At 41.3% G+C, this 27,599-nt stretch overlaps 1 protein-coding gene across 1 annotated transcript; it reads left to right on the forward strand.

Annotated features, from left to right (window-relative positions):
• Positions 1-2,180: 2,180 nt before the first annotated feature.
• Gdi2 (GDP dissociation inhibitor 2) lies at positions 2,181-27,541 on the forward strand. The gene is made up of 11 exons (XM_052157389.1): positions 2,181-2,411; positions 12,966-13,073; positions 14,910-15,009; positions 17,915-18,049; positions 19,358-19,556; positions 19,916-20,047; positions 22,660-22,759; positions 24,662-24,833; positions 26,191-26,335; positions 26,510-26,564; positions 26,651-27,541. The coding sequence occupies exons 1-11, from the start codon at positions 2,367-2,369 to the stop codon at positions 26,795-26,797; spliced, it is 1,338 nt and encodes a 445-aa protein (XP_052013349.1). The 5' UTR covers positions 2,181-2,366; the 3' UTR covers positions 26,798-27,541.
• Positions 27,542-27,599: the final 58 nt, after the last annotated feature.

Consider the following 27,599-nt stretch of genomic DNA (forward strand, 5'->3'; position numbering starts at 1 on the left):
AGGTATGCCTCGAAAACAATCGTCTTTTCCACTATGGCCACTGCTTTTCCAAGCCGTTTGTTTAAATTAACCTATATCCTCAACAAATTATATGTAGTTTGGTTTCATGATTTTAACAAATGAACTTTAGTTGGTGTCCAAGGAAGTAAAGACCTGGGCTTCTTGAATTGGCAAGAACTTTTGTAAAATAATTATTTTTTCCCAAACTAAGAAAAAAAATCAAGAAAAAGTATCTTTTCAAGGCTCTTACATGCATTCATTCCTCTTAACAGAACTTTCCAGTTTGATTCTTAAAATTGTTATTTTAACCCAGCTAACAAATGAGACCACTTAACCAATCCGACTTAGTAAAAGTTGGCTGAGACTACTTATGGTGTGTTAATGTAACTTTTATTCTCCTGTGTAACTGTCATCTGGAAGACATACTGCTCCTGTTTGCTAACCCAAGCCTAGTTGTGGAAGCTTCTAACCTCCATACAATCTAATGTAGGCCTAGAGTGTTTTCCTCCTCAGAGACTTACTGCCAAATAAACTCACCCTTTCTAGTTCTTTCTGAACTCTGGCTGGTCAACTCAGCTGTTCTGGCTCACACTTCCCTCCAAGCTGACTGGTTCAATCTGGCTCCTCCCTGCTTCTCCTGAATTGCTGCTTGACATTAAACTAACTGCAGAAATCTGTCTCCTTCTTTGACTCTCATTCTGTCTTCACCTGTGTCCTCTCTGCAACCTGTCCTATTATAATCGTCACAGTGAAACTGCTTCCTCCTCTTCTGTACTGCCTCGTAAGTAGCTTCCCTTTCCTCTCCTTGTGAGAGTTGGCCATAACCTGTCAAATCTTTCTCTGATACATCACTTTGTCTGCCACTCAATTAGACATCACCGTTAAACAAGGGTGCTTCCTTCTATAAACTATTTTTTTTTTAATTTGGTTTTTCCGGGAAAGGGTTTCTCTGGCTGTCCTGGAACTCACTCTGTAGACCAGGCTGGCCTCGAACTCAGAAATCCGCCTGCCTCTGCCTCCCAGAGTGCTGGGATTACAAGTGTGTGCCACCACCGCTCGGCTACAAACTAATTTTATGCTTATTGTTTGGGATCAAAGGTGTCTACTAAGGGCTGAGCCACACCACAGCTAGTTCAAAGCCAGTGGAGCTTGAGGTCCAAGGGGCCTGCAAATATTGCTTTAATGGTCCCGAGGGTTACTGGAGTTTACTTTGTACCCTGACAATTCTATTGTCAAAAACAAACAAACAAACAAAAAACCCTGAAATTAGTTATATTTAACAAAGTTTTAACAAGGAACAGGATCCAGAAGCAGGCAGCACACCTGAGATGGCTTAGAATGTCCCACTTCTAGGGCGGTTAACTGTATGCAGAGGTTGAAACACAGCAAATATACAAAATTACCTCAAAAGTGCAATTCAGCATTTGCCTTTTATGGGCACATTTTGGCAGCCTTCAGCCTGAGACTAGCTGAGCCCCAGTTGCTTGGTTACCGGAGTAAATTCTCTTAAATCTATAACCTGATTTGCATCTCAAGCTAGAATGCGGACCATTATACAGAACAGCGATTCTGGACCACATTTTACCTAAAGTATGGCTACCAGTTTAGAACCCACTTATTTGTTCGAACAGAACCATACAAGTTTAAAATAGGGCACGCAAGAATCCAGAGCTCTTCCCAGCCCCGCGGGCAGGGGCAGGAGCCAAGCTGCAGAGGCTGCAAGGCTGCCAACCTTCCGAGAGGCTGGCGTCCTGACGGCTTGGCCCCGCACGCAGCGGGCGGTGCACACCCGACTCAAAGTCCCAAGGGCGGAGTTCGCGCTCCGGGGCCTGGGGACTGACCGAGCTCCATCTCACGCCGCGGCGCGGGAGCCAGGCGCGTGGTGGCCCGGCCGCAGTTTCCGCCCTGTTCCTCCTATTCAACCCTACCCTAGGCTTCGCGTGTCACCGCCCAAACCACTGTAGCACAAGACGGGTTGGGGGGTGGGGTGGGGGAATAACCGGAAGCCAAGATGGCAGCAGCCCGCCCTTCTCTCGCGAGAGGGGAAACGAGGGGGAGGTGGGGCGAGCGGAAGATGCACCAATAAGAGAGCAGGTCCTCCGTGACTGACAGCGCCGGCGGCCTCTCGCACGCCCCGCCCCGGCCACGGCGCTCGCTCTCCTCTCCCCGCGCTCTCCCCGCCTCCCCTCCCTCCCCTCCCGGCTCTTCTCTTCCCGTTGAGGTGGCGGCCGGCCTCGCCTCCTACTCAGCTCCGTTTTTCCTCTCCTCGCTTTTCCCCTTTCCCCCCCGGGGCCCAGAGCGGCCGGACTTCTCGCTCCCTTCTCTACGGTGGCCTCCGAGCCCCTGCGTGCGCTCCTTTCCCCGCCATGAATGAGGAATACGACGTGATCGTGCTGGGCACCGGCCTGACGGTGAGCTGCGGTGGACGGCGGGGAGACGTGTCCGGCCGGCCTCTGCCGGGCCCGGGGGCGAGGGCGGGTCCGATCGGCGAACACTAGCCCCGCCCGCGTCCGCGCCCGAACTGCCGGTGCCTGCACCCCCTTTGGGGACCGGTCCCACTCGCCCGGGTTGGGTCTGGGGAGGGGGAGGTCGCGGCTGGTTGGGATGCAGTGATTTGAAGACGTCCGAGTGTGATAGGAGAAAGCGGGATGCGGAACCCGGGACGTGTAGGTGGGAAGCCTGCCCATTGGGAAGTTCTCTCCAACAGCCGGAGAGAAACAGCCTCGACCTCCTGCAGGAAGGAAGAGGGAAGGGAAAACAGCCTGCGCTCCTTACACTACTTCCCTTTTGGGTGGATGACCTCTCCCGCTTGGAAGCAGGCGAGACCTGAACCAAGAGGGAGGGAGTCGCTGCTGGCGCTTGCATTTCCTATGTGGCGAGCAGCAGCCGCAGCCGCCAGCTTAGCTGGACACTGGGCGCAGAGAGCCGGGCAGATGGCTGATCGGTAATTTGTCCTAGAGTTTGGCCAACCTAAGTTTCTAGAGAAATAATGAAACGAGTTTCTTTGGGGGAAAAAAATCCCCTTTTCAACTAAGCCTTAATTAAGCATTGCTTTACCTCCCTCTCATCCTCTCGCTTGGTATGGGAAATGAATTTTTTTTCAAAACTTGACTGTTAAACATGGCCCTTTCCCTTTTGTTCGGTTTATTGCGTGCCACCACTGTTTCTTGAGGAGGGGGAGCTAAGTAAGTTCTCAGTACTTCATACACTTCGGGCAGGCTAGAAAATAAATGCGCAGCGTGATTGTGCTAGTTTGTAAATGTAAGGCGGTGCCTAATGCTACAGTATCTATCTGCTTAGATCTGGAAAAAATATAGACAGGTTTTAATATCGTGTGCTCCCCTTAACCCCCCAACTAAAGGGCTGATCATTTGAAAAAAGGAATTGGGAAGAGAACCAAGCATTTTGACTATCAGTTTCGGTGTGGGTGGGGGGGAGTTGAATGTGAATTGTGAGTAAATCACTTCATCTGGAACATTGATGTAAACATCCCATATGTCTGTCCATCAACTGTCCAAGCCATTTAATAAGAGCCCACCACTTTTGAATTTGTTGAAATGCATTGACATTTCTTAGGATCAAATATCTTTATGATAAAACACTAGGAAATGACTGTTTTAGAGAAAACCTTCAAGACTTTTTTATTCCACTTTTTTTTTTATATACTTTTAGGAAAAGCTTATTTTTCTCTTTGCAGCAATGAATGATGATTGCTAGAAGAGATTATTGTATTCTGACAAGTTCTCACACTATGTAGCCCTGGTTGACCAGGAATGCAGAGCTCTGCCTATCCCTGTCTCCAGGATGTTGGGATGAAAGGCAAGGCCAATATGTTCTGCTCAAGGCTCCGTGAACATGTGACCGCCCAGACAGTAGACTGGAGATAGACATCGATGTTCACCCACGAAGCCATCCGCTCACTGTGAATGATTGATTGAATTTCTCCTTTTTTTTTTTTTTTTTTTTTTTTTTTTTTGAGGCAAGGTCTTTCTGTGTAGCCTAGCTATACTGGCACTCCTTAAGTAGATCAGGCTGGCCCTGGATTTAAAAGAGATATTTCTACCTTCCAGCCTTGCCAGTGATCAGTCAGTACTTGGATTAAAAGGCACATACCCATCCAGCCATTGGATTTTTTTTTCATTGTCTGTTGGGAAGATTTGAATGCATGAATTAATCAGCTCTCTGCAGGTTGACCTTTTTTAGTGCCTAATTGGGTTCCAGGCATAGTAAGTAGTCTGTGGTGGCCTGTTAGTGGGCTCTGTGACTGCCAGCATATTGTGAGAGCCAATTATTTCCCTTTTGTATTGTCATTGCTAATTCTTCATATTTGCCCATTAATAGTGTCAGTTGAGTGTAGATGAGCAATTGCTCCATGGGCCTAGTTTAGAGGCATCACTTTGTATCAAAGATAGCAATCTGTTTAACAAACTAACACCCTTTAAATGTTCACTTGAATTGTGAATTCCTTAATGGGTAGTGGATTCATAAGTAACTGGAATTTAGAACAGCTTCTGCTATCTTACAGCTGTGCTAACTTTGTTTCTCACTGGGCTGGGCGGTCCTAGATAAATACTGGGAAATGTTTTAGAATTGTATCAGTGTAGATTGTGGTCATCATAGGACCATCATTGAGCAGGATGATGTTAACAATAAGAAATGACATTACTAGGACTTGGGTGAAATCTTGAATTAGGTTAAATTCCCAAAGTTCAAAACCACAAATTAGAAATAACTTTGAATATCAGAGTATTCACACCATTAATGTTTGGCTTGCTGGAGATTTCAGAACCTAATAAAAGTGTATAGCAAATGTTAGGTAATATTGGTGTGTCAAGGACTTTGAATGAAGGGACCTTGTTGCTTGGTGTTGGCATTGTTCCAATCAGTTAAATCCAGCATTGAAAGTAACTTTAGTAAAGAATACCTTTAATTTTCTATGAGAAATGGCAGATTCTGTGAAATTCTCTAACATTGAGAATTATCACTTTAAACGCAATGAGGTCGTGGTACACACCTTTAATCCCAGCACTTGGACATGGGGAATGGGCATAGACACAGATGGACCTCTGAGTTGGAGGCCAGCTTGGTTAACAGCTTTGGGACAGTCAGGGCTACATAGAGAAACCCTGTCTGGAAAAAGAAAAAAAAAGTCGTGGTACCCCTCCCCCCTCTGAACCTATAGTTTATAGATAAGCCTTTGTACTGACCACAGAGTAAGAGTGACTCTGGTGACTGTGTTTGTGAGGACTAGTTTTTGTGCGGTGACATAATGAGTGCATTAGGTCCCAGAGAGCTCTGTGGGGACTTCAGCGCATTTCACTAGGCTCAGGCTCTTCGCCTTTTGAATTATTCAGTCTCATTTTTGCTTCCTATCCCTTTGTTGGTTGGCTGGCAACTTCTGCATTTCTATGCTTTGAGCATGTGCATGCAGACTTTTACCACGTAATTGGCACGCAACTCATGGACTTGGTAAGAAAGCACTTGGTTGTGCTAGAATTAGTTTATTGGAAAAGAGCTGGCTCTATCTACCTCCACTGGTGTTTCCCAAGGCTTTGTTCTTGTTTTATTTTCTACACAGTAAACCTACACATTATGAACAGAAACATGTACTTTGGCATATAAACAACTCATTCTCAGCATTATATGTTTAAAGATTATTTTATATCCCAGAATATGCTCCCTACCATTTCTCTTTATTAAAACATACTTATCAAATACTAGGTTTTGTGCTTGATTTGAGAATCCTAAACTATAATTTAAATTTGCTCAGACTTAGATTTACTCTTGAAAACCTTTGCCATAGCTTTGAGAGGTATAGACAAAGGACTTTGTATTCCTTGTGGTGTCATAGGACCAAGGGTTTCAAATTCTTTAAGAAAAAAAGAAGTTGAGTATTCCTAGCCTAAAGATGTTTAATTTAGAGTGCTCCAAATGAATCTTTGGAGCTCCGACGCAGTACCACAAATGGAAAATTCCACCCTTGACATTAGCTGCTAGGTAGTGTCAAGATACAGGACACTGACATGCTGTGTTAAGGGACTTTCAGGCCAGCCTAAGGCAAGTTTATGTTTAGGTTTGGATCCCATTCCCAAGAAACTTTGCTATGGCTTGGTGCCACCTTAATCTTAGCATATGGGTGGCTCAGGAGGTTGAATCAGACAATTTGAGATAAGCTTGGTCTATCTACTGACAGAGTTCCAAGCCATCCAAGGCTACATAGTGTGACCTTGCCTAAAAAAATAAAACAACAAAACCCCCATATGTATCAAATTTTTCTAAAATGGGGAAAAAACCAGACATTTAAAATACCTGTTTCAGGCCCTTTAGATCAGAGAAGCAGCTTGTGTTTGCCTTAGAAGATATAAATGTTCCAAGGACTTGAGGTTCACATATTTAAGCATACATACAGGCATTTGATTTGGGTGTCTAATTTTTGTCTCATTTCAAGTGGCATCTGAAAAGGCTACTTAGGGTTAATGTGGGTTAATGTTTGAACTCACAGGACGAGCTGCCATTATCTCTCCTCCTTCAGAGAGTCTCCTGATTGAAGACTCAAATTGAAGGAATTATTTGGCCTATTTCAGTGTTCTTTAAGCTATCAGTGACTGTTGCAGTCTGTTGTGGTAAGTGAAAAGGTAAACTTCAAAGCTTCCTGTATTGTAAGGATGTGGTAAGTAACAGGAGTGTCTTGAAAACCTCTGCCGTATTTTGGAGAGGTATAGACAAAGAACTTTGTATTCCTTGCAGTAGTGGTCACAGGATCAAGGCTTTCGAATTCTTAAAAAAACAAAAAAAACAAAACCTAAAAAACCAAAAAATGTTTGAGTATTCCTAGCCTAAAAGATTTTTAGAGTGCTCCAAATGAATCAAGGCATACAAGTTACTCCTGTGGGGGAGTAATTATAATTAGAGTAAACAAGGCACTGAGGGGTCTATGTATATAATCTCAGTTCAGAGGAGCCAGAGGCAGGAGATTGGCGTTTGTAGCCAGCCTAGGCTGCAATGAGACCGTGTCTATCTGACAAGAGAAAAAGGAAGCAGGAGAAGTTCAGATAGAATCCCCAAAACTTCGTCAAAGGAGGTTAACCGGCTTTAACCATTGGCAAGCCTGTTGCGATGGTACACCCCTCAATCCCAGCACTCAGGAGCTCTGAGTTCAAGGCCACCCTGGTCTACGTAGTGAGTTCCAGGATAGCCAGGGCTGCATAGAGAGACCCCCATCTCAAAACAAAGTAATTAAAAAACAAGTATTGGGGGGGCTGGAGAGATGGCTCAGCAGATAAGAGCACTGACTGTTCTTCAGAAGGTCCTGAGTTCAAATCCCAGCAACCACATGGTGGCTCACAACCATCCGTAATGAGATATGACACCCTCTTCTGGAGTGTCTGAAGACAGCTACAGACTACTTACATACAATAAATAAATAAATAAAAAAAAAAAAAACAAAAAAAAAACAAGTATTGGTAAGCTTTGCATACAGGGGGAATGCTTTCCTAGTCAGAGAGAACATTGTAGGATGGGGTTTATAAAAGGCTGTAGGGCTAGTAGAATAGATGGCTTAGCAGGAAGAGGTGCTTGCCGCCAAGCCTTCTGACTTGAATTTGATCACTGGGATCCATGGGTTATGAGATCCGTTCTCTGCTTTCGAGTTCTTCTCTGACTTGCACATTTGTCCTGTGGTATCCATGTGCGCACATACATAAGCGTTAATACAAGCGTGTGCAGGGCTAGGAAAACCTTGTCTGTATCCTGCTTGTGAGAAACGAGGCTCTCCAGAACCCACATTAAAGAACAAACAAAAGCCAAGGTGTATCTGTTCTAAACGACACCTTTGAAGGAAGTTGTTGCCAGCTGTTTGATGTGTTTTAAATTATTAGGCCCCTTATTTTTGTTCTTAGCCTTCATGTTTTAGGGCCATGGTCATGCGTATTTGTAGGAGTGTGAAGAGTTAGGTGTAGATGCTATTCAGCAAAGCTTGCTATTTTTGTTTCAGAAATTGAGTCCTGAAGTCTGCTTTTAATAAGTGAGAACGTGACTTTTTGGTCATACTCTTTAAATGCAAGAGCCTGTTGCTCCACTTTGATACGCACGCTGAGCAGTCTGTTTTAATATGGTACTTAGAGATGCCGGGAGCTGGGTGAAGTGGGTCACACCGTTCACCCAGTGCTGGGAGGCAGAGGCAGGCAGGGCTCTGAGTTTGAGGCCAGTCTGGTCTATATGATGAGGTCCAGGACAGCCAGGGCTACATAGTGAGATCCTGCCTTGAAAAAAAAGGAAAAGAGACAGAGAGACAAGGGAGTTGTTTTTAAGTAGTATTAGGGCTGGTTATTATATTTGTAAAATACTTTCAATTCTGTTTATCAATATGACATTAAGACAGTGAATAGGTAGACACAGGATGGAAAATGTTTTACAATACATATAACCTATAAAGGACTTCACATTTCTACAATATATAGAATTTTGTCCCACCTTTCATAAAGTGGGACAAAAAAAGACCACTTTCAACATTCCATTTAAGAAAATGAGTCAGGGCTTGAGAGGCAGCTCAGCAATTATGAGCACTTGTTACTCTTTTGGAGGACCAGGGTTTAATTCCCAGCTCCCCCATTGTGACTCACAGCCATCTGTTGTAGCCCCAGGTCCAGGAATGCACCTACACGCATGCACGAAAAGTTAAAAAAGTACAACAAAAATAAATTTAAAAGTGTTTTTAAAAAATGAGTCAGTGGCCCCAGTAGCTCACCCAGTACTCTTCCGAGCCTCCTGAGGCATTGCACAGTGACCTGCCTCTTCAGCTACAGGGGTCTCAAGCTCTCTTCTGGTCTCTGGGCACATGCACACAGACACACATAATAGTATGTGTAATTATATATGAAATCTTTTAAAAATTATTTCAAACAAGGGGGAAAGGCTAAAAGTGTGATTAAATCCTAGCCGGTTCTGCCAATCATTACTCAGTCATAAAGTGTTCTCAGCCTCATTTCATCAGGGCCTGTGAGGAAACCACACTCTAGTCAGAGTGACTGATGGGCCTGAAACAGGGGTTATGTGCTGTCAATGCCATGAGTTTGCAGTCATAACGGAAAGCTGATGAGCACAGTCTGCTTTCCATGATGCTGCCGTAACAAATGGTGTGCCTGGAGTGGCCGCAGAACAGGATTCAACTAGTGAAGAACTGGCAGTCAGTGGCCCACCAAGAGGAGAGTGGCTACATAAGACTTGGCATGTTCCCTTGGTATGTTCATTTAGTGCAGTCCTCTGAATTCTTTTGCTTTGTTATCAGAAGTGCTGTTCCCTAGACTGCTGCTTCCACAGCATGTGAGAACTTTCAGAAACATAGCCTCAGGCAGACACAGGAATCAGAGTGTCCATTTTCCTCTGAGCCCCTGGTGACTGTCACTTGAGAAATGCTACTGTGGTAGCTGCTCTTTGGGAATGAGTTCTGGACCAGCTTTGAGAAATGCTACTGTGGTAGCTGCTCTTTGGGAATGAGTTCTGGACCAGCTTGGTCACCATCAGCTAGGAACTGTTGAAGATACAGGTTTTCATCCCCTCCCTTCCCAAGCAGCCCAGGAGACAGATCTCAGTTTTGTTTTATTAAACCTTTGGAAGCTGTGGATTCAACCTGAGTTTCCAGAGCCTGCTTAGAGTGTACATTTCTCAGTAAGATGGCAGATTATGGCAAAACCTTGAGACCTCTGCAGCAGTAGGCAGAGTTTCAGATGAGACACAATATTTTAGGCTTTGCAGGCCGTGTGGGCTCTGTCCCAGCTGTTCTGTCACTGGGAAAATAGCCACAGACAGTATGTATATAAACAAGCATTGCGATACCTACCCTGTAAGATTATTCACGAAACGAGTCTGCCAGCTAGACTGGCCATGTACCCAAGAGGCCCTGTTCTATGACAAGAACAAGTAAGTGAGTCCTTATAAGACTTCAAGCAAGCTCTATATGCCTTTGACGCTAGCACTTACGAAGAAGATGGAGGTGGATTTCTGAGTTCCAGAGCAGCCTGGTCTGAATACTGAGTTCAGGCCAGTTGGGGTTACATAGTGAGACACTGTCAAAAGGCAGAGCAGCAACAAATCTTATTTTGGGGTATGTGTGAAGAAGGCCTAGGACAAAAAAACACAGTCAGTCCTTAAGCAATATCCACCTGTTTTGAAATAGGTTTCTCACTGGTCTCCAACTCACTGAATAAGTTAGTCTGGGTAACCGTGGAGGCCCAGGGGTCTGCCTGATCTGATGCACCAGCACTTGGTTACAAGCCTGTGCCACCCTGTGTTATATTTTCATGGGGGCCTGGGGCTCTAGCACAGGTTCTTGCGTTTGGAGGGATTGTGGACCAATCCTCAGCCTATCTTTAAACTCACTTGTGTTAGACTTGAAAGGAACTGACAGTCAGCACAAGGGGTATTTTAGCTCTTACATTCAGAGCTTTCAGCCATAATGGCGGGGAGACTGGAATGAGGCAGAGCAGCCCACATTCTGACAGAGAGAAAGAATTCCCTTTCCTCCTTTCATCCCAAATGCCTGCACCATCCTTCCACACAACAAGGCTGCCACATTCAGGTTAGGTCTCCTCCCAGTTACACTTAGGAAGTCCTAGCTTACTCTAAACAACAGATCGTCTGCATGTTGGTGTGTTTCACTTAATATGAAAAGTCCTGCCTTGTGGTATGGTGTGTCAGAACATGCCAGCACTTCGGGTGTATGTGCCAACCTGGTAGTAGGAAGACTGTCTTAAGATAAAAGATAAGAGCCAGGTGTAAGTGTAACCTCTACTGTAGTAATTGTCGTCTTGCAGGCTTACTACAGCTCCATCTGCTGATCGATACCTAGGCCTAGGCCTGGGGGCGTCCAGCCTGCATGCAATCTAATCCAGGCCTAGAATGTTGTCAGCCTCTGAGGCTTGACTGGTGAATAATCTCACCTCTTGTTCTTTGTAAAACTCTCCCTGACTGGTTCAGCTGTTCTGCCTCAAAGTTCTGTCCATCTGATTGGTTCAAACTGGCTTTTCTCAGCTATTCTTCTTGGCTTTCAACTAAGTGTAGCAATCTGTCCTAATCTTCTGGCTCCTTCTCATTCTCTAGTTCTCTCTGTCTTTACCTGTGTCTAGCTTATCCTCTCCCTCTCCCCCTCCCCCCCCCCCCCCTTTGAACACACCTGTCCTGATAAAACTGCCTCTTTCCTTTTTCTCTTTCTACACTTTTTTTTTTTTTTGGATTTGTCGAGACAGGGTTTCTCTGTGTAGCCCTGGCTGTCCTGGAACTCACTCTGTAGACCAGGCTGGCCTCGAACTCAGAAATCCACCTGCCTCTGCCTCCCAGAGTGCTGGGATTACAGGCGTGTGCCACCACTGCCCGGCCTCTACACTTTTTTCTTAAGTAGGTTTCCTTTCCTCTCTTCTTGTGAGAATAAGGAGTATTTTATTTGCTCAAATTTTTCTCTGATTCATCACTTTGTCTGCTACTCAGACATCACTTCAAACATGGGCTCTTCCTTCTACAAACTAACATTACCTTCCTTGTTTGAGAGTAAAGGTGTGTACTAAGGGCATGTCTTCCAGCCAGAGGGATTAAAAAGTGTGTGCTAATGCTGAGCCGGACCACAACAGGAAAATCTCTTTTCAATAAATAACACAATCTTGGGGTTCACAGTATGATCAAATATGCTACAATAATCAGATGTTACTAATAACACTTTTAAAAGTCCCTGTAATCATTGGCCCTAAGATGGTAGATGAACTTTCCAACATTTTACATTCATGAATTGTATTTTATTAGTAACAAATGATGGGGTTTCATTATTATTATTGTTTTATGTTCATCATCTTTTCCATCAGTATATGTTGTGCACTCTGTACTTGTCTGGTGCATGGAGGCTAGAAAAAGGCAGTCATAGCTCTTGGAACTAAAAGTTATAGCCTGTGGGAGCTGCCTTGTGGGTGTTGGGAAACAATCCAGGGTTTCTGGAAGAGCAGCTAGTGTTTTAACCTGTGCCCATCTCTCCAGCACTCATCTGCTGCGTCCTTGCAGGGCTCCAGGGGTAGATCTGAGTCAGGTGGTTAGTGAAGGAATGAAGAAAAGACAGTCATACAGATGGGGCGGCCTGGGCTTTCTCCTGGAGCTCAATGTGTGCTTCATATAGAGTCGAATAGAGATGCTCATTGCATACATCTGAACAAGGAGGCCTGGTTGTTACATTCAGATAAACAAGAATGCAGCATTTACAGTTATTGTCAGACCAAGGAGACAGGGTTAGGAAAGCTCTGTAGGAACAGCCTTTGTGGAGAGCAGTAGTGCTGGAAGGTGTGGTGGACATTTCTACACAGTCAGTATTCACACTTAAGCCAGGAAGGAAGGCTTTGCCATTTCCCTGAGTCTGTCTGAGAGGGAAGTCTGCAACTGTCCCATCATGTCAACAGTACACACCTACTGGGACTCACTCAGGGCCTCCTCATTTCCCATACCTAACCTGTACATTTCTAAGAGGTTCATTTCTGAAAGAATTTATCAAAGCCAAATAGTCTCAGTTTGTCAGTTCTTTCAAATAAAGATGGTAGGTAATTCATGTAACAGTGTTTATGTCTAGTCTATAAATGTATGACACTAAAGATTTTTCTTGAGCTGGGTTTTCACATGCAGTGTAAAAAAGGTGGGTATTACTAGTGTGCCCTCTCTCGAAGACCTTAGTGAATGCCTAGGTGAATAGAGAAACAGGATGGTGAAAGCCTCTGCCTTTGCTCTGTCTGCCCAGCAAATAAACAGCTCATCTGTCCTGATATTAGGAATCTCATTTTCACCATGGAGCTCTGGAGTCCAGGAGAGGCCTTTTGTCATGGTGAATGAGTGTTTTAATTAGTACGAGAATGCATAGCGAGTTTACTTTTTTATAAAGAAGACATTTAAACATGTTTTGTATGTCTTTTCTTCTTTTAAAAATCCACGTTTGCCTTTAGGAATGCATCCTGTCGGGGATAATGTCAGTGAATGGAAAGAAGGTTCTGCATATGGACCAGAACCCGTACTATGGAGGGGAGAGCGCATCCATAACCCCGCTGGAAGATGTGAGTCTGCTCAACACGCCCCTACTGCAGGGCTGCTCCGGACTGTCCACTTGGGCTTTGGGACGCACTCATGGTTTTGGCTTCTTATTACTCTATTTTTTATGGGGTAGGAGGAGGATTTGAGACAGGTGTCCTTCTTTCTACCCAGTCCTGGCTATCCTGTCCTCTAGAACAGGCCACAGTGGCTTCACGCTCACAGAGCGCCTACCTGCCTCCACTCCTGTCTCTGCGCTGGGATTGAAGGTGTGGAACTCTTCGCCCTGCAGTTTTGGCTTATGAAATAAGTTGGCGGCTCTCCAATTTTTTAGGAGCTTCTAGTTTGGGGTTGTAAAAATGTTAAGTGAGGACAAGGAAGCAAGGGTGGGTAGGTTGTGCCCCCCTCCCTGAGTGCCAGCGGTGCCCGGGTTGTACCCCGCATGCCAGTGGGTGCCCTTGCTGATGCCTGGCCTGATTACTGCCTTTGCCTGTTACCGCCCTGTATTCTTCATCAGGGCTGTGATTCTGAGCTTAATACTGTTTGCTCCGCTGTCTTTTCCTTTTTTCCCCCTCCCCTTTTTGATAAGACATGAGTCACTTGAGTTTTTCTAAATTTATCTGGAGCTTGTATATATTTGCATATATGGTAAGTAAAACTTTTTTGTGAAAATAACAGATACTGTTTCCAGAAGTATTAAAATCATTGCCTGATTAATTTAATACATATATCAGTAGTTTCCTCTTCCCTTTAAGAATATAGAAGAATTGAAAGTATTTTATTACCAATGTAGCAAAACCTTCCATCTGAATCTAGCAGTTATTGTTTTGGTGCAGTTGATTTGATTTGGGGGGTTGTTGTTGTAGTTAGTCGTTACTGTATTTTTAATTTACAAGGTTTTGTTATGTAGCCCTAGCTGGCCTTGAACTCCAGATCTCCCTGCTTCCAGGGGCCTGGTTTATGGGTCTGTGCCAGTAGGCATCACTTTCTCATGATTTTGAGAAGTTGAAAGTAATAAAGACATTATGGCACTTGACCTGAATATTTCAGTTTCCATCTATTAAGGATGACGTTTTCCACATCATCACAATTTCACTACATTTATGAAAATGAACACTATTTAGACTGTATTCAGATTTCCAGTCATCCAGAGAGCAATACTTAGCTCTTCAGTAAACTTGTTTTTAAAACCAGGATTACCTAAGGGTTTAAGCATTGTATGTGTGTTTCTTCTCTCTTCTCCGAATCTACAAGTCTTATCACCTTTCCTTTACCCTTTTTTTCTCTGGAGAAGTTCAGGTATGAGTCTGAGAAAACTTGTTGAAATGCTAACTTCATACACTGTTACACTGGGAGGCAGTCATTGGAGGCGAATTTGTGTGTCATGTTCTTTGGTGACACAATCATTGGTGTGTGCTTATGTTCATTCATCACAGTGTATACATTACGTGTGTGCAGTTTTATACAGCAGTTGTTTTTCAGTAAAACCTTAGAACTACGGGTTAACAGGAATTACTTCTAACTATCTTTTCTAGTTTTGAAATGTATAACATTTATATTTCAACTTGTGTAGCTAGAGAAGTAAAATTAGAGGGAATGAGTTTAAATGATTCTATAGTCAGTGAGAAACAGTGCTGTTAATCCTAGCATTAGTTTATAAATTAAATACTGTGTTTGTTTACATAATATATTGAGACCTAAAGCCTTGATGGCTAAATAATTATCTGACTCAAACTAAACCGCCTTGTGCTTTAACTCTTGGAATTGTGCTGTGCTACAACCTCTCCATCTAAAAAGCATTGATAACTTTTGATAAAAGTTACATTTTGTTACATTATTGATATTTTCTGTTCTGTTTTTAGTTATACAAAAGATTTAAATTACCAGGACAACCGCCAGCATCAATGGGGAGAGGAAGAGACTGGAATGTTGACTTAATTCCCAAGTTCCTTATGGCCAACGGTAATGAATGCTAATTAACTTATGACAGTGTGCTGAATCTGATTTGGAAGTAGAGACTATTACCACAGGTCTAATGCTTTTTTATGTCAAAAGTAGTTTACTAATGTATTCCATTATAAATTAAGTCAAATTAAGAATGGAGGGAAGGAGGCATATAAATAGCTCTAGAAAGAAAGAAAATCATGATGTGGCACAGTACCTACCAAAATTGAAGATTTTGTAATATAATAAACTTGGCAGGGAATTATAGACATTTTACACTTGGTGCAAGTTTGGTTTGATGCAGTATAGACCAAAATTCTAAATACAGTAATATTGTAAATATTTGTAACAGACTCCCTTTTTAATGCCTACATAATAATCTTACATGGACATTTGAAGGCTTTCTAGTTTATAAGCTTTTGAGATTAACTTTTCACATTCAAGTTCTCAGTATTTTAGGAGAGTAAAATATCTTGTAAAATTTCTGTGGTATCTTTGTTTTTTCCCTAAAATGGTATTGAGTAATGAGCCAGGCATAGTGTGTCTACCTGTAAGCCCAGCATTCGGGGAGCTGAGACAGGATTGCTAATGGTGTTAAGCCAGCCTGTGGCTACAAACAAACTTTAGGTCGACCAGGTCTCACAGCGGGAGGCCCTGCCTGGGGGCGGGGGGAAATGAAGCAAGGAAAAACTAAATTTTTTTGTTACTAATTTATTTCCCATGAAATGAAGTATATGTTAACTCTTTTTCCTGTTTGTTAAACAAAGAGTTTGTTTTATAGTTTTATTAATAGAGAGTTTGTCTTTTAAATTTAAATAACAGAATACTTGTGGGGTAAATTATCGACAAGTTTGTGTAATCTACGTAACATTAAGTAGAAAGGGAACAATTTTCATAGTTAGGATCTCGTCAGATGTGGTTTGCAGTGCTTGGGACCGAGCCGCCACTTCATTACGTCTCCACCTCATTATGCTTAGCACTCTGATGTATGAGCAGCATCGTACACGTGCATGTGTGCTTCCAGGTGACGTGGTTTTCAGCCGTGCACACAGTGGATCACTGGGCATCAGCGTGCACACCCCCCCTCCTCCCTGCCGCAGCCTTACATACACTCATGCCTAGGGAGCACTGGAGCTTTTCCAGAGGGCCTCTTCTGCACATTGCCACGTTTGGATTTGTCTTTTCTGGTTTCTTTATTAACCTTCGATGGTATTCATCTTGTTTCTGCCACTTCCTTATTGAAAAGTGAAATTTGGATTTTTAACATAAATCTATCTATTAGAGAGTGGGATGAGTTTTGGTTATTTACCAGCTTTTCTGTTTATTGGTGAATTGGCCAGTGTAGTGCTTGACATGTTTATAAAGTTGTGTTTGCCTTGCAGTGAACTCTGTACAGATTTGCCCGTCTCAGGACACAGGAACAGCCTTTCAGTCGGCTTCTGCTGGCGGCTCTGTCTCACAGCTCTACTCCATAATCTTCCTCTGTCCAGAGCATTCAGTGGTCTTTTCCGTTGAGGGTTTTGTTTTTTGGATTTGGTTTTTTCGAGACAGGGTTTCTCTGTGTGGCCCTGGCTGTCCTGGAACTCACTCTGTAGGCCAGGCTGACCTCGAACTCAGAAATCCACCTGCCTCAGCCTCCCAAGTGCTGGGATTAAAGGCGTGCGTCACCACTTAAAACCATTGAGTTTTTGAATATACTCACTATTTTCTTTTTAAACACACGATTCTAAGAATATCAGTATTTGAGTTTTTTTTTTTTTAATAGCGTCACTTTCTTGCCATATAAAATTGCCTGTTTACCATATAAGTACATGAATCTATGGTATGATGCTTATTTACTTTTATCTTCTTTGAAAATTTACCTTTTCAAAGAGGCCTGTCATTTGGCACTCGATACCATTTTTTGCTACCATTTTGACTTGAATTTTTGTCCTATTAAATTCCTATACTTTGTCATGGAGGATTTGAGATACCGTCTTTTGCTAGCCCAGGCAGCATGGAACTCGGGGCTTTCTTCCTCAGCCTTCTGGCTTGGGTTGCCTGGTGTGCCAAGTCACTTTGTAATCATGAGTCTTAATATTGGGGCCAGACAAGGGTTCATGTACCTAAACTCTGCTGTGTGAGTATCTCTTCATACTATCTTTTTTTGATTGTTTGTTTTGTTTTGTTTTGTTTTGTTTTTATTTGGTTTTTTCGAGACAGTGTTTCTCTGTATAGCCCTGGCTGTTCTGGAACTCACTCTGTAGACCAGGCTGGCCTCGAACTCAGAAATTCACCTGCCTCTGCCTCCCAGAGTGCTGGGATTACAGGCATGAACCACCATTGCCCGGCTGTACTATATTTCTTAAATATTTCTTTTTTAGTTCTGGAGTTTGAATATAGTGTCTCATACATGATAGACTGTGCCACTGAGTTATGTCTCCAGCCCAAACTTTAAAAAAGATGTTGTAATTATCCTTTCAGATAAGCATTAAAATGGTTTTGGCCTCATAAAAGCTTTTGATAGTTGGCACATGAGCTTACAGACAGGTGATATTCTTAATTGTGGTTCTTCATCTATCTGATGTCAATATATTCTAATAAATATAAGTTGATTTAGAAATTGGAATATTTGCAATTGTGTCTGATACAGAAGTGCAGAGTTACCTGAATTCCCTCCAGTAAAGCAGACCTTATCACTGCCAGTTCATAGTTCATGACCTTTGCACAGCCGATTTGGTGAGCTTCGTTAGCCTGAGTTGTAGCATTGAGCTCAAGCATACTTAAGGTGTGTGTTTTAGCCGCACCACTTAAAACGTGGCGTTGCATGCTTCTGGGAAGACCTGCTCTATAGTGTTAGGGAAAATGTGGGGGGCTTTAATGGCAGCTTTACTCCTTTTCAATGGCGTTTTTGAGTGACAGCTGCATCTTGTGGCTTTTCTAGGTCAGTTGGTGAAGATGCTGCTTTTCACAGAGGTCACTCGTTACATGGACTTCAAAGTGATTGAAGGGAGCTTTGTCTATAAGGGAGGAAAAATCTATAAGGTTCCTTCCACTGAAGCAGAAGCCCTGGCATCTAGTAAGTAATTGTCATTTTATTTAACACAATGATGAGACTTTTCTGGTGAAAGGAATCTCAGAAATCCATTTACCTAGTCACAAATACTGATTATGTACCAGTTAACTTTAATGTCTTCCATTTAGAAGAGGATATAAAACTAGTTTTCTTCTTTTTTTGAGGGGGTGGTGGTGGGTGGGTTTAGAGACAGGGTTTCTCTGTGTAGCCCTGGCTGTCCTGGAACTCACTGTGTAGACCCGGCTGGCCTTGAACTCAGAAATCCACCAGCCTCAGCCTCCCAAGTGCTGGGATTAAAGACATGCATCACCACTGCCCTGCCGAGTTTTCTCATCTTTATCTTACTGGTAGCTGTGTGTTAATAGGAATACTGACTCAGAAAGCATAGGGTTTGTTTGCATGTATAGCCCTGTCTCTATTAAAATTTTTGTTAAAAAAAATTACTTTTTAGACAGGGTTTTACTATGTAGCTCTGACTGCCCTAAATCTAGATCAGGTTGGCTTAGCACACAGAGATCCATTTACATTCATATTTACATTTACACTATATAAAGAGAATGCCTTTATATTCAAATGCTGAAATTAAAGATATGTGTCACCACGGCCAGTGTGTTTCTTTTAAATATTTTTTAAAAATTTTGTTTGATTATTTGCCTATATATGTGTGTGTGCTCCCCGTGCGTGCCTAGTACCCGTGGAGGCCCGAAGGAAGCATTAGATCTCATGGGACTGCAGTTACAAATTGTTGTGAGTGACCATATGGGTGCTGTTAACTGAACCTGGATTGAGCAAATGTGCTCCTAGCTGCTGAGCCATCTCCAGCCTGGGTAGAACAGTGTACTGATGGTTTAAGATTTCATTAAGTGACACACAGTGCAGTTACTATCTAAACTAAGGTGTAGCTAATTCTTCCTTGGTGTCTTGGTCTTTTCCAATGAGGTCTAAGTGTGTCATAGCATTTAGAAGACAGAAAGCAACATTCATAATTTTGGGAACTGGCTGAATTACAGATCAGCATCATTAGAGGAAGAACATTGGTATAGATGTCTTTGGAGCAATTTTTTTCAGTGTTACTTATTTTGTGCTTAATAAGATACAGAACTCAACTTCTCTGAAAATATGTACCATTTACTGAGGTTGTGCTGTGCAGTTGAATACTGTGGATGACCTGTTTTATTAGAGTGTTGTGCAGCTAGAGTCCAGGTTATGTAAATTGTGCACGTTACGTCATGACTTTGGTGTTTAAAGGCCCCACAGTCTCACTTTCTCAGTGTCTTGTTCCATGTACTTACTGAAAAAAAAATCTTTCAGGCTTAATGGGACTGTTTGAGAAACGCCGCTTCAGGAAGTTCCTGGTTTATGTTGCCAACTTTGATGAAAAAGATCCTAGAACTTTCGAGGGTGTTGACCCTAAGAAGACGTCCATGAGAGATGTGTATAAAAAGTTTGATTTGGGCCAAGACGTTATAGACTTTACTGGCCATTCCCTTGCACTGTACAGAACAGATGAGTAAGTATGCTAAGGGCATGGGCTTGGCAGTGCAAAGGCTGTGGACTAGTTGCTAGCAGTGCTAGGAGGGAGGTGTTTACTGCAGTGGGTGTAGGCAGAGGTACAGTTCCTGTACTGTAGCAGACATTTACTAGAGAATGTATCAGCAGCAGACAAAAGGGTGAGGATTCCAGTCAGGAATGGGTGAGACTTGTGTTTTATTGTCTGGCCCTGGGAAAGAGGTTCTAGCTGCAAATGAGTGTAGGGGTGTTTTAAGAGAAATTAGAGATTTTAAGAGTAATTGAGATTACTGCAGGAAAAGAGTTTAAAATCAATAAGAAAGAAGTAGTCTTTCTAGTGTTCATTTCCTTTGTCCCCAGCTACTTAGATCAGCCGTGTTGTGATACAATTAATAGAATCAAACTTTACAGCGAGTCTTTGGCAAGATATGGTAAAAGCCCATACCTCTATCCACTTTATGGTCTTGGAGAATTGCCGCAAGGATTTGCAAGGTGAGTACCTGTTTTTACCTGTTAGCGCTAACTGTGAAGATCCTTACTGATGAAGGGAAAAAAGTCTCTGAATAATAAAATGCTATTTGCTTGTTTTCTGTTTTGGGGATTTTTATTCTTATTAAGGTGAAATTTATGCACAATAAACCCAAAGCTTCAGTTAAATGAAATATAGTTTGAAAAGTGTATAGACTTTATAAACATGTATCATCAAAAATGGTTTCATCCCCCACAAAGTTACCTTAGATCATAATTAGTCCCTTCCACATAGAAAAATAACATTCTATGCTCATTCACCTCCGTTGGCTTCTTTTTGCTTAACAGTGTTTATGAATCCCTTTAGGTTGGTGCATGGTCTGAGGACCCACCTATAGTGAGAGTCATGATATTATGTAAAGAACATGGTTATACCACACTCCTTGCTTGGGGCTATTATGAATGAAGCTTTTATGAGAGTTCCGTGTACAGATAATATTGCTAAGTGATGCTGAAAGTATGATTTTAAAAGTAATAAGCCACTGCTTTTCTGAGCACTTGTGCCATTTTTATACACACAGCAGTGGGAGTTTTATTTATTTCACTTATTTGGTACTGTTTGTTGACATTAAAATTACATTTATTAATATGTGTGTGTGTAAAAATGTGTGTGCATGTGTATGTGGGATAGACTCAGGTTCTTTCCACATATATATTAGTGGATCCTGTGAATTGACCTTGATGTCAGGTATAGTAGGTGTGTTTATCAATTCTTTTTAATTAAAACGTTTTCTGTGTTTGTTTTGATGTTTTGAGATGAAAGTCTTTCTATGTGGTCCTGGCTAGCATGGGACTATTTTGTTGACCAGGCTGGATTTGAGCTTAGAGATAGATATGCCTTCCTCTGTCTATCAAGTTCTAGGATTAAAGGCATGTGTTTCAGTGCTCAGTTTTATCTTTACTGTAATCTCTGTATTTTCCAGCATTGGAGACTGAAATTATGTTGTTTCCCAGCTGAGCCATCTTGCTGGCCCTATAGCTTGGTTTTGCATGTCTAGAAAACTAATCTTTACCACCTTTTCATGCGCCATTTGTAATTTTGTGTTGTGATTGTTCAAGTCTTTTGCCTAGTTTTAAAGATTTGGGTTGTTTTTTGTTTTGTGGGTCGTCTTGATGTATTCTGGTTCCAATCTTTGTCAGACCTGACGTATTACAAGTATTTTTTCCAGTTGGTGGGTTGCCTTTTATAAGAAGTTTTACATTTGTAAAGCTCACTATGTCAAACTTATTTTACATGTGTTTAATGCATTTTGAGAACGATGAAATTTTTGCATAGCCTAGGGGCACAAAGAGACAGTTTTGCCTTTTCGTGTAACTGTTACTCACCTTGAAAGATTGTTGATGTGTAAGTAATGGAGGGCTTGGGCCTTTAGTTCTAGCTGCATTACTGGTGTGTGTGTGTGTGTGTGTGTGTGTGTGTCTACTTGGTTGTGTTCGAGTTATTTGTCTTTGCCTTTACCACATTGCCCTGCTTCTTATAATTTTGTAGTTGTCTTAAAAGTCAGGTGCTATATATCTTCAGATTTTATTTTGGCTATTGTATTGGTGGCACATAGGCAAGCACACAGTCGTGCTACATCTCCAGACTAGCTTTTGTTTATTTGGAAATATTTTACTTTCATTTTGAAGGACTTGGGTTCTAGCTTGTTTACATTTAGCTCACTGAAGCCAGTGTTCCGTGGCTGGTTTTAGCTTGAATGAGGAGGTGGCTGTCTCTGAACCCAGGAATTCTTCCTTCAGACAGTTGTGGGATTTTCTCTTCTGCCAATGATCTATCTGGCTGTTGGGTTTTCTTCAGTTTTTGAGTCTTGCTGTTTGAATATTTAGATTACTTTAAAAAGAGCCAAATTCAGAATTTCAGGTCATTATTTCTTAGCTATTTGGCTCCAGTCTGCCTCTGTTGTGTGAGGCCGTCGGTGCTAACACTGCTTCCTGAGCTCACCAGCTCTGCTCATCTGTTGGTGTCTTGTATTTGTTCTCTTTTTCACTTTGGATGACGTACTTTCATTTGTCATAGATTTCATCACTTTTTGGGCTCTTTTTTTTTTCTATATAATACCGGGAATTTCATCCAGGGCTTTACTATATGCTATGCAAGATTTCTATTCCTTTTTGTGTAGTTCTTTTCCATATGAAAGAAAAAAAGAGCTCTTTTCCTCTTTTGCCTATTAATGTCCCGTGTTTCCCTTGTCCTTCAGCCCCTCCCACACAGACCCTTCTACTCTCACGTCACACATGTATGTGAGTGTATATTTATTAATGTGTTACATTATGCATTCACATTATACATATATACATTCACATCTAAGGCCTGTATTTGAGAATTGTGATTTAAGTCTCTTATTTTGCTTAACATCATGACTTTTCTGATCTATTTTTATACTGATGACTTTGATTTTTATCTACAGTGGACTATCCCTTATAGCCTTTCTCTACCTCCCGGTATTCCCTCTCCTCCCAGCAGCTCTCCCTCATGCTTTCATGGCCTATTTGTTTATAATTCATCAAGATTTAAGAAGGGAGATTTTAACAGTGCTTATAATTGTGAATATAATTGATTAAAAAAACTTTTTTAGGTTAAGTGCTATATATGGAGGTACCTACATGTTGAATAAACCAATTGAAGAAATCATTGTGCAAAATGGAAAAGTAGTTGGCGTAAAATCTGAAGGAGAGGTAAGTAACTATTGTGAAGAAAATGTGTTGGTGTTAAACACTGTGGTGTGAACATTGGCATCACATGTTGAATACACATTTGTGCGCTCTCCGGGTCTGTCTGTCTGGTTAAAGTTCTATTTTTTTTTTTTTTAAACTTCAGTTTCTGTTCTTCCTTTTGTTCCTTTTAAATCTTTCCAGAGGTGTCTTCAGGAAGCCTCAGGGTTTTGATACAAAACAGAAGTGGCTTTAATACATTTGTCACATAAGTGTTAAGATGTTGGCATCATCTGTTTACAGTGCTATGCCATATACTGATTGCTTTCTGCCTGCACACGTATTACAGTCTAGCAATCGCTTGAAGGCAGAGTAGAGCCAGGATTTCCATTACTTCTGATTACCTTGCAACTACCCAGGGGAAACTTGTTATTGGCAAAGCTAGTTTAAATGCTTACCTGTAGCTCAATCATTATGAACTATTCTTATGAAGATAATAGATAAATATAATTGTTGGTTTGGAGATTGTTTTTGGTGGTGCTTGGGGTGGAATTTAGGACCTTATACTTTGTAGGCTCAGCCCAGTATAGTGGTTTAAAAGAAAAAAATTAGAAACACTGAATAATTTATAAATTATTTACCCAAATAGTTATTTTGAGTAAAGCTCCAGTAATCACTGCTTAAGAGGAAAACTGGTGTGCAAATAACTATCTTCAAGACCATGTCCTCAGCGCTTTTGGTTATATTTCAAGAGGTTGAACTGCTGGATTAAATAGTAATTTTGTTTATTTTTTTTTGAGAAGTTGCCATGCTGTGCTGTCAGCCATATTATGTCCCATTCTCATGAGCAGTGCTATCTATCACTTTTTTTTTGGTAGTAGCCATCTTAATAGGGGTCTTAGGTTTTTAGTTTGCACATTACTGGAGCTTTTAGTGACGTACTACTTAGCCATCTGTAGAGCTTCTTTGGAGTGATGTCTGTTGAAATTCTTTGCCCTTTGTTTTTTTGTTTGAGCAATGTTTCTCTATAGCTCTGGCTGTCCTGGAACTTGCTTTGTATATCAGGTTAGCTTCAAACTCTGAGATCTACCCTCTGCCTCCTGATTGCTGGGATTAAACCTTGAGAAGAGAAGTCAGTGCTCTTGACCACTCAGCCATCCCTCTAGCTCTCTTTGTCCATTTTAGAATCAGGTCCTTTTTAAAAAGATTGATGACTTTTATCACTTTCTTAAATATACTTTCACTATTACTCCCTTATCATATTTATTATTTGCAAATATTTCTTGTCATGTTTCCTTTTCTTTTAACTGAATTAAAAATTTAATACATACTGATTGATACATACAAATGAGTTGATGCGCTAAAAACTCACCATCCAATTATAGTAAATGAAGCTTTTACCTTACCACTTTTCTCTTAAGAATTTTTGGAATTTTAGTTCTTTATGTTAGGGTAAGTTTTAGCTTTTTTCTTTAAGGGTATTAATAGGTTTACAAGGACAATGGTTTTGTTTTGTGTTTTTGGGCCTCATGCAGGTAGACCTAGCTGACCTAAAGTATGAGCAAGTTTGTCCTCAAAATTTTGATCCTACCTCTATATCTAAGTGCTGAGATTATAGGTGTGCACCACAAGTTTTTAAGATTTACCATGTCCCAGAATTGGTTTATCAAAAATCTCTTGGAAGCATGCACATTTATTTCTGGCTTTTCTTCTCTGTGCCCCAGTACCAGGTACTGATGTAGTCTTTAAGGGAGACCTCCATCTGTGTTCTTTTTTCAAGATTGTTTTAGTTATTAAATTTAGTCTTTCGGGTTCAATATACATTTCAGGATTGATTTAAGAGCTTAACCTTGTAACACATGAATTTGGGACAGATTGCCATGTTTCCACATCTTCTTTATAATGTTCTTTGAAATATTGTTACAGATTGCTCGCTGTAAGCAGCTCATCTGTGATCCCAGCTATGTAAAAGATCGGGTTGAAAAAGTGGGCCAGGTAATCAGAGTGATCTGTATCCTTAGCCACCCTATCAAGAACACCAATGATGCCAACTCCTGCCAGATCATCATTCCACAGAACCAAGTCAACCGCAAGTCAGGTGAGTTTTGAAGGACAGATGAGGGTAGAATTTTGTGAATGTTCTTAGTGTTTTCACCCAGATTCCCCGCCTTAACTCCATACTGAAGTAGAGACTTTGCTGTTACGTGGGAAGCAGACATAGGAAGCCAGGTGTAGTCCTTCTAGGAGCAGTGCACTAAAAAGATCTCAGGCTTTAAGTCCACAGCCTAGAATCTTGGCTTCATACCTACAGTGCATGGATGACTCCTGTGGGCTAACAACTTCACTTGTTAGGTGTTAGTTTACTTGGTCTCTGTGAGTCTGTGTCCCTGTGGTTTTAATGATTATATTTGTTTTAGCACTGTGCTAGAAAAGAATGTCATTTCTCTGATCGAAGTCAGGACTGAGTTATCTGAAATTTCAACTATTTTGATTTAAGCAATGATTTTTAATACAAGGCTTTTGCATTTTGGACGAAGCGCCACATCTCAGATTTCAGTCAGATGTGGTTTTCAGTAGTTTTTTTTTCCTCTTTCCACATAGAAACTAAACCATTTTTGTTTGGTTTTTTTTTTTTTTGGATTTTGGTTTTTCGAGATAGGGTTTCTCTGTATAGCCCTGGCTGTCCTGGAACTCACTCTGTAGATCAGGCTGTCCTCAAACTCAGAAATTCGCCTGCCTCTGCCTCCCAGAGTGCTGGGATTACAGGCGTGCGCCACCACCGCCCGGCTGAAACTAAACCATTTTTAGTAAACAAAACAATTTTTTAAAAATTGACTCTCAAGGGCTGGAGAGATGGCTTAGTGGTTAAATGATCTTCCAGAGGACATAAGTTCAATTCCCAGCAACTACCTGGTGGCTCAAAATCATCTGTAATGGGATCTGATGGCCTCTTCTGGTGTGTCTGAAGACAACTACAGTGTGCTCATATACATAAAATAAATCTTTAAAAAAATGACTCTCAAGCAGTCTCAAATTTGTAAAAACTTAAAAATTTAAAAATTAGGAGTTAAAAATTTAGGAGTTTCTATATTTGAAATTATACTAGTATTAGATTCAATGTATTTACATTAGGAAGATTGAGAACCACTGTGTCAATGGGCCAGTGATATTGACACTTTCATGATCTAGTCATCTTTCAAGTGTACTACTAATAGAAGACCAATCTTTCAGAGTTTGAATCCCTTTTGAATGACATTTTATACCCATACCATAGTCAAGAGAAATTTCACCGATTTGTAATTTACCAAGGCTTAGTTTATTTCCATATATAACACGTTGCAATGACATTGCATATTTCAAGTAATTTAATTTATAATGAAGAGAAAGCATATGATGCTCGAGTGCCCTTATTATGCCCAGAGTTTACAAATGTCAGGTATGTTATTTGCTTCTAGATATCTATGTTTGCATGATCTCCTTTGCACATAATGTGGCAGCACAGGGCAAGTATATTGCCATTGTAAGTACAACTGTGGAGACCAAGGAACCAGAGAAAGAAATCAGACCAGCTTTGGAGCTCTTGGAACCAATTGAACAGAAGTGAGTATTGTCCTCATTCATGTCGTCTAAAGTCAAAACTGAGATGCTGGTATCTGTTGCATGGTCAGGTAATTCTGAGAACAAGGCAGCCATTGGCTGCTATGAGTAATTGGAATGCTTCTGGCTTAGAAAATAAGGCAAAGCAGTGATACTGATTTGTTTTCCTGCATATAGATTTGTCAGCATCAGTGACCTCTTTGTACCTAAAGATTTGGGAACAGACAGTCAGGTAAGTATGATGATCTGAAAAAGATGTTATTGGGGAAGATCCATCCATCCCTAAGTAGTCTGAGTCTCTTTAATTCTTATGTCCAGATCTTCATTTCCCGTGCCTATGATGCTACCACACACTTTGAGACAACCTGTGATGACATTAAAGATATCTATAAGAGGATGACAGGATCTGAGTTTGACTTTGAAGAAATGAAGCGCAAGAAGAATGACATTTATGGAGAAGACTAACAGCAGTACATATGTAATTAGGACAAACCTAAAATTTGGCAAATAATGTATATTGTATGAAATCAATATTGTAAGCCCTGCTTTTATGATCGAAATGGAGATTGAAGAGTGCTATACCAGTGAATACTCCTTCACTTTTCTAATATCATGTATTAACTTGTTTTCATGGAATGGCTAGTCAGAATTGGTTCTGTTCAGTTTAACCAGACTGCATTTTTTTTCGTAGTGAAGGAGCTGTTCTAAACAAATATGCTATCAATACAGAGAACTTGATACAGTACTTGTATCTTTTAATCAGTGTAGCCTTTGCATTGTGTGATGTGGCCCAAGAGCTGGATCCATACAATTTGTGCCATCCTGATATTGGAAGTCTTAAATTGAATATCCTTTGGTTTCTGAAAACGTTCAAAGTTCTCTCTATTTTGTTATGTCAAGTATTACAGCAGGGCCCAAATAGGAGAGCCACGTTTTGTTTATGTGGATATAAACTACTTCAGACTTAGGGAGTTGGAGGAAGCCAGTATGTGGTACTTTAACCTACAACAATTGCTGAGAAAGGTAAAAGAACCTTAAGGTAAAGCAGGTAAAAATATAGAAGCACCTTTATCCCAGGTATGGCTTCTTCAATGGACCAAGCTGCAATGCAGTATTGATTTGACAGAGCCTCAATTTCAATGATGTCTGTTCCAAAATGGCTCCAAATGATTTCTGTACTGCAAAATAAAGCCAAACTCTGGAAACCACTGTTGGTATTGCGTGTCTATGTCCTGCTTATAAAGACTCCAGAACAACAGCTGTGCAC

The sequence above is a fragment of the Apodemus sylvaticus genome, chromosome 14 (genome assembly GCF_947179515.1).
Source record: "Apodemus sylvaticus chromosome 14, mApoSyl1.1, whole genome shotgun sequence".
Taxonomy (NCBI): Eukaryota; Metazoa; Chordata; class Mammalia; order Rodentia; family Muridae; genus Apodemus; species Apodemus sylvaticus.